The 14,333-nt window shown below is 46.0% G+C and overlaps 1 protein-coding gene across 1 annotated transcript in view; it reads right to left on the bottom strand.

The window, feature by feature from the left end:
- Positions 1-7,882, bottom strand: part of MYZAP (myocardial zonula adherens protein) — a 96,846-nt gene extending 88,964 nt beyond the window's left edge. Inside the window, exon 1 of the mRNA XM_012801794.2 lies at positions 7,691-7,882. Within this exon, the coding sequence (XP_012657248.1) occupies positions 7,691-7,765 (75 nt within the window). The 5' untranslated portion in view covers positions 7,766-7,882. The remainder of the gene's footprint in view (positions 1-7,690) is intronic.
- Between the last annotated feature and the right edge of the window lie 6,451 nt (positions 7,883-14,333).

The raw sequence follows: 14,333 nt of genomic DNA, 5'->3' as shown, positions 1-14,333 counted from the left end.
AAACAGCTGTGTCCCCAGGAGCTCATAATCTAGAAATACACCCAAACAAGACAATCAAGAACATTTGGTATAACCAATACAAGGTACTGAGAGTCGGGGTAGCTTAGTGGCTAAAGCACAGTGGAGCTGCACTTCCTAGGTTCCGATATTGGTTCTGACACTTACTGGCTATAAAATCTTTAGAAATCTACTTGATCTTTAGTGCTTTAGTTATCTTAATTGTGAAACAGAGCTAATGATGCTATACCCTCTTAAGATTGTTACCCAAAACAAGATGGTCCTCTTAAGATTGTTACCCAAAAAAAGATAGTCCCTCCATCTTTATTATTATCTATATATTAAAATAGCTAATATATGTAAAGGGCTTAGAACAGTTTCTGTCACATATTAAGCCCTTTGTAAGTGTTCTTTATTATCCTGGGTATATAGACAGGGACATAAAGTTCGTGTGCAATTTAAAATAGTTTAACAGAGTAAATTACACACAAACTTTATGGACACCCTGTGGATATAGAGGAAGGAGAACACTAATCTTAATTGAAAGTGGGACTCAGTGGGATGACTCCTAGAGATGATATTTGAGCTGGGTATAGGGCAGGAAGGACTTCTTAGGTCAGTGAGGTTAGGAGAATCCACCACCATAACAACAGACAGCTATCAGACAAGGCATTGCAGGCTGGTCAGATACTGGCATGTTCCGAGAATAAGTGGGCATGCCAACCGAAATAAGTGACTAAGGCGAGGATCGCAATCACTTGAGGTTGATTAAGCCACCTTTAGGACACATCCAGGGAAAACACAAGTCATAGTTGAGACTGTGGCTGTTTTCCTGAAGAGGTTTTCAGGAGGTATAGTATTTATGTATTTCCTTAAAGGGTGGAAAGACCCATAGGGAGGAGGGGCAGGTAGGTGGTGAGGTGAAGTGGTTACATTCTTGTGAGACTCTAGTAAGTACCTGGAAATCTACATTTTACATAAGACACAGTGAAGGTTTGAAGAGAAACGGGGAGTAAAGGAAGAATGATTTACGCAGATGTACCTGAGCAGGTGGAGGAACGACTGCTCTGGTCTTGTCCATGTTCTACATGTGAGAAGATAAGCTTGTAATCAACTTGACCAGTGTGGACAGACTTTAGTTTTAGAAGGTAGACTTCACCTGCAGGCATAAAGTTACAAGCCCCACGCCCCTGTTTGGGGGAGGCCAGCAAAGAATTTCCTAGGCAGGGTCAGAAGGGGTGGTCTTTTGTAGATGCCTGAGGCCTTTTACCTTTTCAGGGGTATCTCCCTAATGCACAATGTTAGTAACAGTTATTCTTTTGGAAAAGGGTATTGCAATCACTCAGCCTCCAGGCTTCACCTTCCCTTTTGCATAAGGAGTTTGGTGGGTCATGAGATTATTTCAAAGGCCTATGCCGGAGCAGGAGACTCTAAGAATCTACAAATGCCTGATGGGGAAGAAGACAAGAGGAGCCATTCAAACCTCGGGAGGAAGAGACAGACATTCAAATCTGAGTTCATTTCAATGACTCGGCTGATATCAGTTATTAAGCACTCTTATGTTCCATGCACCACAGAATGGATGGAAGGGAAGCCCCAGGGAGAGAATAAGCAAGCTTTGTACTGCAATGGCTTATATGGCCCTTACGGAGCTTAGCGTGGTATCAACATTTACTGGGCATTTGCTCAATAATATTCGGGTGGTTTTTTGGCTGAACTGAAACAAAATAAGGAAAATATACCTGAAACTCCCTAGGGAGCCTTCTACTTTCTACAAACCATCCCCCCATGGCAAGGGGAGGTGGGCAGTATTCAGGCTTCCTCCATAAGAAAAGGCACAACCAAGCCCTTGTTTGCAACTCAGGGCACCTGGGAAGCAAAGCAGGTCCTCTGGGGTTCTATTTCTGACTCATCTGTGGAGGCAGTAGGCCTGGGTCTCTCACCCACCAGGTGCTCTGGAGATCCAGCACCTTAGGTTCTCAGTTTCTAGCACAGGGGCTTGCCCGGGGTGGGGGAAACAACCATCTAAATAAACAGGGGCGTTGAAGACAGCCCAGGGATATAGCAGGGTTTGCTAATCATTTTGCTAATCAGATTTCCCTAAGGAAATTAGCCAAAAGAATCTATATTTCTCGCTTGCTTTGTCCACTTTGTTGATGCCTGTCCGATGCCTCCAAAGCACAGAAAGTGTGGCCCCTGAAGGCATGACAGAGGGAACAGACCCCACACGCAGCTCAGCAGAAGTGCAGGATCTCTGGGATCTGCAGCATGGAGCATGCTCCATCTAGATTAGGCCTCTTCATTCTGCTTAGCCCTGAAATTGCAGCCCAATTATCTACATCAGGACAGGCCAAACTTTTTCTGTAAAGAGCCAGACAGTAAATATTTAGGTTTTGCAGGCAGCTGTAAAAACCATTCTTAGCTCAAAGGCATACAAAACAGGCCAAGGTCAAGATCTGGCCCAGGGGCAGCAGCTGGCTGCCCCCATCGTCATACTTGGCCACTTTTTCCAGGTGGTATAAAGCCCCTCTCTCCTGTCTTTAGACAAAATTCACGAATAAGAAGAAGGCAACTTCTCTTTCCGGCTCTCTCTGGCTCATTTCTGTACCAGGCACACAATGTAACTGAAATGCCAAGATCCAGAGAGAAAACACAGGTGGATGAAGACACACAATACTAGTGTGACCCTGAGTGTTAAGACTCCCCAGCCCTGCCCTCACTGCCACCTTGCCCTCCATCCCACAGGACCCAAGGGAGCTTTCCAGACCCTGTCCCAGGAGTGTCTGCCTTTACAAGAAAGCTGTTAGGAAGGAGTGATGCTTAAAGAAGTATTCTTATCATTGTCTATGCATTAGAATCACCTGGGAAGCTTCGTAAAAAATATTCACACTACTCTCTACTTTCAGAGGTTCTCCTTTCATTGGTCTGGGCTCAGGCCTGGGCACCCAAGGACTCTATGTGAACCCAGGGTTGAGAACCACTGACTTAAGCAAAAGAATGAGGCTCCAACTGTGTGGCAGGATGAGGCAACTGGAATATTTGGAGGACTTCCCAGAACTGTCAAACTCTCCACTTGGGCCAGGAGTCCCGTGCACTTGTCACCTGTTTCCTGCCCAGGTGGGTCAGAGGTAATGGGCTGGCTTCGTCCCAAGGCTTCTCTTCCTGTTTTGCTATCTGCCATTTGGATATTAACGTAGCTCCTTTAGGACCTTGGTGACCTGCCTCTGCCTAAGCACCTATCCTGCCAGGACTGGGGAGGGAGAGGCCCTAAACTCCTCAAGCAAGCTGTCTTAGGATGCACTGGCCTAGAACTCAATTAGACAACAGCTTCCGAGGCTCACTGACTTGGAAGAGTTTCCCCAGTGACTAGAGCATGGTGGTGGCACCAACCCCATGTCTCTCGTTCTGATGTGGGTGCACAGCGCAGATAAACTACAACAGCGACCCAGGGCCCTGGAGACACATTATGGGTCAATATCACATTCCATGCCCTCGGTCGAACCCCTAGGGGGTCTCCTTTAATATCTTGGGAAAATAAAATTTCCTTAAGAGTCCCCTGAACTCTGGTCAGTTCATCCTACATGGGACATGGCCAGATATAAAAACAAAAGCATAGAGCTTGGGACAATTTTTTTCTGAGCCTACAACTGCCATGTTTTACTGTCAGAGACTTTTGTATAAGCCTTGAGGATGCCATGGTTCCAAAACCTCACTGCTTGGCCTGCCGGGGGCTAGCTCAGGAGGATCCCGGTGAGCAGCCAGTCTGTTTTCTGGGTGCAGTGGGACCTATTTCCCCTCCCCCAGTGGAAGCTGCAGCCAGCTTCCTTCCACCAGACACCAAGGTCCCTCAACATCCTGTGTCCCCTCCTCAGAGCCTAGAGGATGATAGAGAGCTTATGTGCACAGATGTTTCTGTCTACTGGGAGAGGGAAGTGGAGCAAAAACCTGTCAGACCCATCCACAGGCCAGCTAAGGAGGATTGCTTCAAGTCAATCAGACAGAAATGGGACAGTTTCTAATAGGGAAAGCCTTTGCCAAATATGAATAGAAGGAAATACCAGCAAGGACAGGCTAGGAGATAATCCTATCCCACACCTTGTTGGGTTTTGTTTTGTTTTGTTTTATGTGCCACTGAGGGGCCCTGATACCAGCAACACCAGGCGATAGTCTCTTCTTATCAAGAAAGCACAACAGGTCTGTGGTCTCACACCTCCCTCACCACTTTCACCTAACAGCTCTCAAGGACACAACCTGGCCACACAACTGACCTTTCATTTCAAAGGCTCCTTCAGCGGATTAACTGGCATTTGTGAAATTCCTGGCAAAAGCTTGAAACAATGTCAATGCTTTAGAAAAAGGTCTCCCCCCACTCCCTAAGGTCATCATTCTGGCTGTGGTTATTCTCCAGCCAATTTATCTTCCTGCTGTTGCCATAGATAAAACTATTTTTAGTGAGTACATAACTGGTTTGAAAGCAGATTTTTTTTTTTTCAATTTCACAACTCCTGTTGGTTGATATCCATAAATGCCTCTCAGGGCTTTGTTTATCAGCTGACAGAAACTACTCTCTGCACCTGCTTTTTTTTTCTTTCCTTGAGAGATCATTTCAGATAAGAAGGAAATACAAATTACAGGTGGCAGCCTTGAACTAAAGGATAACTGGGGACCGTTGGGTTGACCACATTGCCCTTGGCAGCTGACTCAGAGAGGGCCCTGCTCACCGTCAGCTGTCACCACCATTTTTGGTTGGCTTCAGTGTCTGGAGCCACATAGCCTGGTCTCCCCTGCCGTCCCTAAGCTCTCCGCATGAAACAGAAATACACTTTTCATGGCTAACGTGTTACTATCCAAAACCATCACTTGTCTGTCATCAGAGAGGAATGATAGAACAGTAGTATTTATTGAAAAACTTTAAACTTCAGGAACACTTTTAATGATTGTTTGTTTGGTCTACAATTTTATTTTCAAGACATCCTGTTCTTGTTTTGCTAAAACATAAACGTTTTGGTCCCAAAGCAGGTCCAATATGCCATCATTATACAGGAATCACGTGCCGCTTAACAATAGGGTTACATTCTGAGAAACACATCGTTAGGCGATTTTGTCAAGGACCACACATCATAGAGCACACTTACACAAACCTAGACAGTACAGCCAGACCATACAGGATAGCCTATTGCTCTGACCGCCATCATATATGCCATCTATTTTAGACCAAAACGTCATTATGGGGCACATGACTGTATATGCTAAGTACTCCATATGAATATTTCCTCCTTTTAATACCAATAATGTCAATTCCCCTACAAATTCTACTTACCCCACAAGATTAAACTCAAACATCACCTGCAGTGATAGCTATAAACCCTGCAGGCCACCATAACCATTATCACTTTGTATGATGATAGTTTGGGACAATGTCTGCCTCCACAAGCAGAGTGGACTCCCATACCCAGCCCTGCCTCACAGAACGAGATCTGTGAATGTTTAATAAACCAATTAACCAATGGATCACAGCTTCCCATCATGCCTCCCCCTACACAGATAGTAAGTAACTGTGACATCTACAGATCATGAGCAGAGTTGGAAACTGTAAGGATAGAGAGAACACTAGAACCTTTAGATATCTTCTTACAAGAAAAAGTGGACAGCCCGGCACAGTCTGATTCAGAGCCCAGAGTCCTCCAGTCCAAAGTAGTTCTGCCATCTTATTCAAAAAGCAAAGCCTGGCTTTGCACGGTGGCTCACACCTGTAATCCTAGCACTCTAGAGGCTGAGCCGGGTGGATTGCTGGAGCTCAGGAGTTCAAGACCAGCCTGAGCAAGATAGAAACCCAGACTCTACTAAAAACAGAAAAACTAGCTGGATATGGTTGGGGGCACCTATAATGCCAGCTAATAGGGAGGCTGAGGCAAGAGGATCACTTGAGCCCAGGAGCTTGAGGTTGCTGTGAGCTATGGTGATGTCACAGCACTCTACCCAGAGTGACAGAGTGAGATAGGATCTCAAAAAATAAATAAAGGCAAAGTATGTCAATAGTGTGTCACTGTGTGCCAGACACCAAAGCACTCATAATTAAAATAAATACTCCAAAGTAAATATTTTATTAGAAAAATCTTCCTAAATGTTATCTGGTATATAGTAGTCACATTTAAACCCACCCATAATATTATGTTAGCCACCCCAAACAGTCCCCACCTCTGGAGGGGAACTTACAGAATTTTGTGCAATGCAAGTAATCAGATCACATTTGTGACCCTATCTGGGCTCAGGGCTAGCTTTTCAGTAATTTCATTCTTTCTCAATGGCAATTGTGTTGCAATGGAGGCAGATTTGTATAGAAAAATGCAAATCCCTTCATGGAGTAAGGCTGGGACTATGCCTGGAAACCCAGTTGGACCTAATGTGGATCTTACTCTATGAAGTTAGTGATTGGACCACTGGAGTTCCATCTCCCTTAAGTGTCTAGTGTGTATGTGCACACACACTACCTCCAGAACCCATCACTTGGCCCATACCTAAGAGTAACACAACACCTTTCTAGATGCAGGGATATCCCACCTTTTTTTTTTTTTCTGCCACACACTGAAAAAGTTGTCTTGGGCTATGAATTTAAAACACAAACACTAAAAAACTAATGAGCAAAAAAACTCCTTGCATAATTTTCATGATATCTGACACCATTTGATAAGCAAAACAGGCCTCAAATAATTCACATGGGCCCATAGGCTGCAGGTTGGACACCCCTGTTTCTAGAGCTAAAGAAAGACAGCTTATGAGGTGGCCCCCATCACTTGCTTGAGGAATATAAAAGCAAATAAGTATATCCAAGACCAGCAAACAGATGGGAGTACCAAAAGGTTTTGATTTGGACTTAACCACCTGTTTAGCTAAGCGTGGGGAAACGTGATCACCAAAGTCTCAATCACAGTACCAAATAATAAGTATTGAACATCATGATAAGTGGAAGAATTTAAAAGCCATACACCAAGTCCTCAGCTGTGTCTCTTAAGCCTGATCCTGGAAGAAACACGGAGTGTGAAAGGCACAACCTGCGGACGCCTAGCATTCCCTTCACAGAACATCTGGAGAGGTGAGAAAAGATGCAACTGCGAATGCAGAAAAACCCTGCTCCCCAAGGGCGACCTTCCCTGGAAATGGTGCCCGGAGTCTCAGGGCTACCACTGTGCTAGTATTTAAATCAGAAAACAGAAAGTGAGTGGTTTGCATAAGCCAGAGTCCTACAGAACTGGGCTCCTGGACCGCCAGCTGACCCCTAGCTTGCAAAGTGGTGCCCCACCTTAGCTAAACCTACTACAGAATCAGTGTTATTCTATGATCAGTTCAAACAAGTGACCCCGAAGGAAAGTTTGGGTTTTAAATACATCCATTACTTTGGGGTCTCAAGGTAAGGACACGGCAGAAATGTCTTCCTTGCTTTTTAAACTGGTGCCACCAATAAACTTGGCTTGATAGAGAAGGCAGGAAGGAGAGGAAATTTCTGGGAATTCCATAAAATCCCCTAAGCCCTCTCCTTCCAGCCAGTGGGGCGCCCCTGTGACTTAGAGAGGAAGGGTCACAGCCAGAAAGTGGCTGGCTCCCGCGAGTCCCCGTCCTTAGACTTCGACAGAGGGGGCCCACCGGAGGGGAGAACGACTCCAACAAGGCGGCGGCTCCCCCTCCAGCTACTCACCCTCCGGCTGGGCGCCCCGGGCGTCCGGGAGCCGCCACCCGAAAGCAGGGTGACCGTGGACGTGGAGCGCAGCATCCCTCAGCGGTGGCCACTAGCAGGCTGGATCCCGGCGCTCCTCCGGGCCGAATAAACGTGAGGGGCCTGTCCTGTGCGGGGGCGACGCGGGACCGCCTGGGCCACTGGCTGCAGCAGTCGCGGGAGCTGGAGGGGGCGGGTCTGGGGGCGGGGCCCTGGCCGGGGAGGGGCCGGGCCGGGGCTGGGGCGGGGCCGAGAGCGCTTGTCTGACCCGTCAGACTGCATTTTCTCCCCAGGGCCCAGACCCGGCCGAAGTTAAGTGCCATCTTCTCCCACCGCGCTACGCCTTCGGTCCCCAGGTGGGAAGGGGCCCTGGACATCTTGGACGCCCATACTCGCTCTGCCGTCCGCAGAGTCGTAGTCCACATGCCCGTTCAGTCTCCTGGGCTGATCCCCCTTGCGGCACCCTCGGATCAATGGACCTTATTCCTGTGTCATTCATTCAGTTTTTACTGAGTGCCTATCATGTGTTCTTTCCTGCAGCCAACACAATTGGCTGAGTCTTGGCCTACTGGAGTTTGCCGTCTGGTGGGCTGACACTGTGGAGGAGAGGGGAAACCGTGTATTTTAAGGAGCACACGCTGCCCTCTGAGCCAGAACAGGTGATGAGGATGTGATGACTAAGCTAGGACCTGAAATGCAAGAAGGTACGAATAGGTCAGACATAAAGTGCTCGTCACAACTGTAGTTATGCAACGACCGTGGGCCTGGCCAGCGAGCACTTTGCATGTGTTACTTCATTTAATCCATACAGGCATCCTTTGAGGTAAGCGCTATTGTCATCTTGTATCCCCATTTTGCACGTAAGGACACTGGTTCACCAAGGGGCTGAGTAACATAGCAAGGATCCACCAGCCATCCAGGGCAAGCTAAGATGTGAACCCCCAGTATGACCCTAGTGTCTTGCTTGTCCCCTCCACTATCTTCTAGGAAGGTGTTCCAGGCCAAAAGAACTGGTAGGTGCAAAGAAGGGAGGGAGGCAGGGACAGGATACAGGTCTCAGGAACTGGAAGGATCACAGTACATGCACAAATGGTGAAGAAGCAGCAGGAGGATGCTGAGGCCAGGGAGTGAGGGACCTGCGTACTCACCTAGAGGCTGTGGTCTTTATCCTGAGGACAAAGAGTTTTTCAGCAAAGGAAGCCACAGTGTCTGTCTACTGGTCCTTCAAAGCCCAGTTCAAGCACTGCCTCCTCACCAAGTTCACCAGGAGCTCGGGCTCAGGAACTTAGCACCCACTGGGGGACCACATCTTCTGTCAGAGTCATCTATGTGTGCCTGTCCCCTTTCCTTCTGGAGGGTGAGGGCCAGACCTTGCCCTTCCCTGAATGCCCCCTGTGCTGAAGAAATGGCTCCAGATAGAATTATGGGTGATCCTATGGAACCCACTCCTTTTGCAGATGAGGAAATTGAGGCCAGTGTATAGAAGTGACTCCTCAAGTCACAGAGCCCCTGCTTCACCATCCCCACCATCATCCTGCCTGCAGCCAGGCCTGTGCTCTAAGTGTTTTTTAATATGTATTTTTTCATCCAGTTTTCACAATGACCCTACAAGGTGTTCATTGTCATCACCCCCATTTTGCAAATGAGGAAACTAAGGCCAGAAACATTAGGTAAAGTCAGCTGGGTCTAGATGTCTGGTCTAACTCCAGACCTTCTGCTTTCTTCTAGGCCCCTCTCTGCATCTTCCATCCACCACCCCTTCCAAAGAGAGGTCATTCGTGAGAGACCCATTTGATTTCCCACACAGCCCCCTGCTTTGGAAGATTGAAAACTGGGTCAAAATGTGGCTGATGAAAGCCACCAGCCTGAGAGGCATCTGCATAGTTATCTCAGTAGAGAGAGGCTATTGCTGTTTTGTTTGTTGGCCTGAGGAGAAAGGAAATGGGCTGTTGTTTAGACAAAGTCAAAAGAACCTGGTACGATGGATGTTTACTTAAATCATGGTGACCACACAAGTGACCACCCCAGATGGAGTAAACATCTGAGAGGAAGGGTGGTCCCTGGGTACATTTTCCTTCCATCCACCCAAGCCTTCTTCATATCACTCATGTAATCTTTTTCATGTTGCATTATAGTTCTTTACAAAAGTTCTCCCACCAGCTTGGGAGCCCTATGTAGAGGGCATTTTGTTTACATATCCACCAGCCCAATATCTAGAGCAGGTAATTGACATGAGGCAGGTGCCCTAAATGTTGAATGAGTGAAGAAATGATAGAACAGAGCAAGATTTCAATGTACTCACAGTCAAACGAAACAGAAACTTAGATCCTTGCCAACCAGCTTCTAGGCTGGGCTAGGGTCTCCAAGCACTTTGTTGGCAGAAGCAGCCAGAGCCCCAGGACTGTCTCAGCCAGGTCAGTTTCCCCAAACTGGCTGTCAGTCACCAAAGGCTGTGGGTGGTATGACCAGGCAGATGCCAGGCTCTGGCTTATGCCACTGTTCTTCCCTACCTGGCCAATCCTAGGAAGTTGAGATCACAAAGAACTGCAAGAGAGAGGAGTATGGGGAGCCTCGGAAAGAAGGAAAGATGGGAAAGAAAGAAAATGGGGACACAAGTAGGACTGAGAAATCAATGGGAAGGTGGACCTAGAAGGGAGAGGATAAAGTAAAACATGACGTCACAGTTACTTGTTTCTATGAATAGTTCTTCGAGAAGAAAATTTAAAAGGAGTGATGCTTTTATGAAAGAGGAATCAAAGGCTGAGAACTTCTGCCCCAGCCAGAAGTCCTCCAGGGTCAGAGAGTGGGGAAGCAGGCAGAGGCAGGACAGGGGTAGGGTTCTGGTGTCAAAAGTCACCATGTTCCCTTTCAATATGCCACATTCACTCTAGGCACTCCCTGAGCGTTGGTAATGATGGGTTGCCAGAGTCTGGGCTGCAGGAAAACAAGAGCTATGACAAAACCATCTTAGCTGTCATCCTTTCCTACCCACAGTAATAGCCACATGGGCCTCGGTGCTGTCCTAAATTCCTCTGCTGAAGCAGAGGTGTGCAAAAAGTTTCAGCTGTCTGTACAAATTCCCTTCATTTTCTTGTGATCTATTATGGTACTGGAACTCCTTCTCCCATTCCAATTCCTAGAATTCTCTTTCTTATCCTCTAGTCCTCTGCTTTCTGGATTGCCTTTCTTGCTTTCTCTTAACTCTTTCCAAACTCTATTGGCATTTTTAGTTAAAGCGCTTCTGATGGGACTCATTTCTCCAGCAAAATCCTGAGCAACAAAGACTATCACTATTTCTTGGCAGAAAGAATCAGAAGTTGAATTGCTGGATGAGAGCACAGAGTAGGCGAGCCTGAGCGATGCCAGGCTTCTTGGTATTTTCTGCCGTCTTCACTTCTATGTCTCTGAAGCTTCTATTTCTTCCTCTTCCATTTGGCTGTGACAACATCCCAATGTCTTGGCATATTCTCCCATCCTGAATGCCAAGCAGACCAAACTTTCACAATGGAGAAAGGACACATTTCTAACCAAGGACAAGTGTATTGAATTACAAAACCCCTTTGGATAAAGTAGAACAAGAAACACCCCACATTCACAGAGAATCCGAGAAACAAGGAACAAGGCATAGAGATAAGGGAGGCAGACTGAGAGGAACCCAATACCCCAGCCTAGTCACCCAGATACACAGCTTTTATAAGCCTGTCTAGACACAGGGGCTGGATCATGCTGCCAACCCAACCTGGGGAATACAAACTTGAAAATAGTTCTGTTAGCTCATCATTTAACCCAATGAAAAAACAAGCCACTGGCAGAGTTGCAATGAGACAATTCATTGAACGAATATATACCAAGCTCCTACTCTATGCTGGGCACTGGGAACACAGAGACAAGTAAGACAGCCCCTGCTCCCTAGGAGTTAATGATCAATTTGGAAACAGAGATATGCACTTAGCAAGTAAAATTATAGCTAACACTTACATGGCACATACTGTCTTCAAAAAGCTTAAAAATGTATCAATACATTTAATCACCACGACGACTTGATGAGGAAGGTAGGAACTATTTTGTCTCCTCTTTTGTATAATGAGAAAATAGACTCACAGGGAGGTAAAGTAACTGGTCCATGGAACTAAATTTCTACCCCAAGCAAGATGGATTCAGCATCTGTGAACTTGACAAGTCACCTTCCATGCTGGGATGGGGCCAGACTTGAGACATGTCCAGACCATTATGGTGGCAGAAGACAAGCTGCTGCTGCTGCAAACAGGATGGACAGGAAAAGCTTCCCACAGAAGGTGGCATGGGAGCTGGTGGTAAAAAATGAGGAGGAAAAGGTAAGGGCATTCCAAACTAAGAGCTAGAGGAAACAGTGGGGTTGGTCAGAGGGCCTGGGAAATGCCAGTTCAGTTTGAACTGACATGGGAATGGCCAGAGACAAAATACAATGGGGTCAGAGTGCCCATGGCCTTGTATAAGACTTGATTGTAGGCGATGAGCTATTCAAAGTTTGTAAGCACTCAGTAACATGATCAGATTTACATTAAGAAAGATGGTAGGCAGCAGGGAGAGGCCTGTGTATGGAAGACAGAGACTGGAGGGTGAGTACTTAGGAGTATACTGGAATAGCGTTAATATGACATAAAGAGGCTCCATACTAGAGCAGTCAGTGGTTGTGGAATGGAAAAGAGAGGAGAGATTCAAAAGGCAGAAAATCAACAGAACTTAGTGACCAACCAAAAGTTGGAGGGTTTTTGTGAATTGTAGGTCACCCAAGAGAAGAGTTGACCAATACCTCTATAGATCCTGAGAAAAGAGGGATCAGTGGAGAAAATGAATGAAGTAAAGAATGAATGATTACTTTATCAGCCTTGGGTCTCCCCCAGGCATCAAACACAAAGGGACAAATCTTGAAGTCTAGAAGAAGGCATCATTCTGACTTTCCAAGTAGCTGCTACTATCAGCTTATAGCAAAACATCTTTAGATGCAAAGGCAAACATCGTATGTATTTATTTTCTCAGGAAGACATCCTGGTGATTAAGAGGAAGCAGGTTCCACCTGATGCCAAAAAAAAACAATAACAAAGGAGAAAGAGTAATGTCAGGTGAGAAATGTTAAAGGAATCAGGAACCATCCTGAGCAGCGTGATTCAAAGAGCAAGTCATCACAAGAATAGAAAAGCAAGTATCCAATGTACTCAATACTAATATGAAGTCAGTAGATGAACTAATACATGCCCACACAAGAGAAAAACTCAACTTAGTTCAAGCTGGGGGGAGCAGGAAATGGAAGGGACAGGGGATTGGTGTGCTCCCACTTAACGGGCACCATGTAAGGGTATGTGACACACCTCCTGGGTGTTGCACACAACCACAACAGGGACTTTACCTACCAAATGCGAACATTGTAACCTCATCGTTTGTACCCTCATATTAATCTGAAATCAAAAAATAAAGAGCAACCCATTTTGTAGCCCATGTGCGCTTCCCTAAGTAATTTAGTAGACTTGTTCCCCAAAATTGTTAACTAATCAATAATTATCATTTGTACAAATTAAAATATGAGTTTGAATCTATACCAAAAAGGAAGTATCAATCTATAAAGAAGAAAAATTTGAATGCCTTTTACTTTAAAAATAAAACGCAAGTGCCTATCAATACATAAATGTGTTAATAAAATGTGGTATATGTACACTACGGAGTACTATTCAGCCATTACAGAAAAAATTAACAGCAGTCTAGTATTTTTTTTTTTGAGACAGAATCTCACTTTATTGCCCTTGGTACAGTGCTGTGGCGTCATAGCTCACAGCAACCTCCAACTCCTGAGCTTAGGCAATTCTCCTGCTTCAGCCTCCCAAGCAGCTGGGACCACAGGTACCCGCCACAACACCTGGCTATTTTGTTGTTATTGTTGCAGTTTGGCCAGGGCTGGGTTTGAACCCGCCACCCTCGGTATATGGGGCTGGCGCTCTACCCACTGAGCCACAGGAACCACCCGGTAGTCCAGTATTTTTTGTAACAACCTGGGTGGAACTGGAGACCATACTTCTAAGTGGAATATCACACGAATGGAAAAACAAACACCACATGTACTTGATACTTGGCACCAATCGACACCTATGTGCACACATGGAAGCAAAACTCAATGGAAATCTAGTAGGTTGGGTAAATCCACACCTAACCGGGGTGAATGCAAACACTCTGGGTAAAGGGCACACTTATACCTGACTTAAAATGTACAAAAGCAAATTATGTAAGTAAAACGAGTATACCCCTATAATATTCTGGAACTTTTATAAAAGGAGAAGAAGCCCTGAAATGTTTATGCATGCATATTCACATAGAACGTCTGATGTGTCTTTTTGTTCTGTGACTGTCTTCTTAGGTCACCTTTTCCTAGAAGCTGACTCCAAGGTAAGACTCACACACAGGTGACCATTAAAGACGTCATCTCAGGAGAAATCAGGAAGGGAGTAGGGGACACAGGAAGGGGAAGAAACAAGTAAGAGAACAAATTGAGGTAAAGTTCCAGATTCTCCCTGAGCCCTTGGGCAGCTCTGGAGGGCAAGTTGCAGCTCAGAGATAGTTCTACCTCAAGACAAAAGAGCTGAGGCATTTGTACTTC

This window comes from Otolemur garnettii, unplaced genomic scaffold, assembly GCF_000181295.1.
Source record: "Otolemur garnettii isolate 467f Iridium unplaced genomic scaffold, OtoGar3 scaffold00011, whole genome shotgun sequence".
NCBI lineage: Eukaryota > Metazoa > Chordata > Mammalia > Primates > Galagidae > Otolemur > Otolemur garnettii.
Note: the sequence above shows the minus strand (reverse complement) of the source record. Positions and strands in the feature narration are given on the sequence as shown.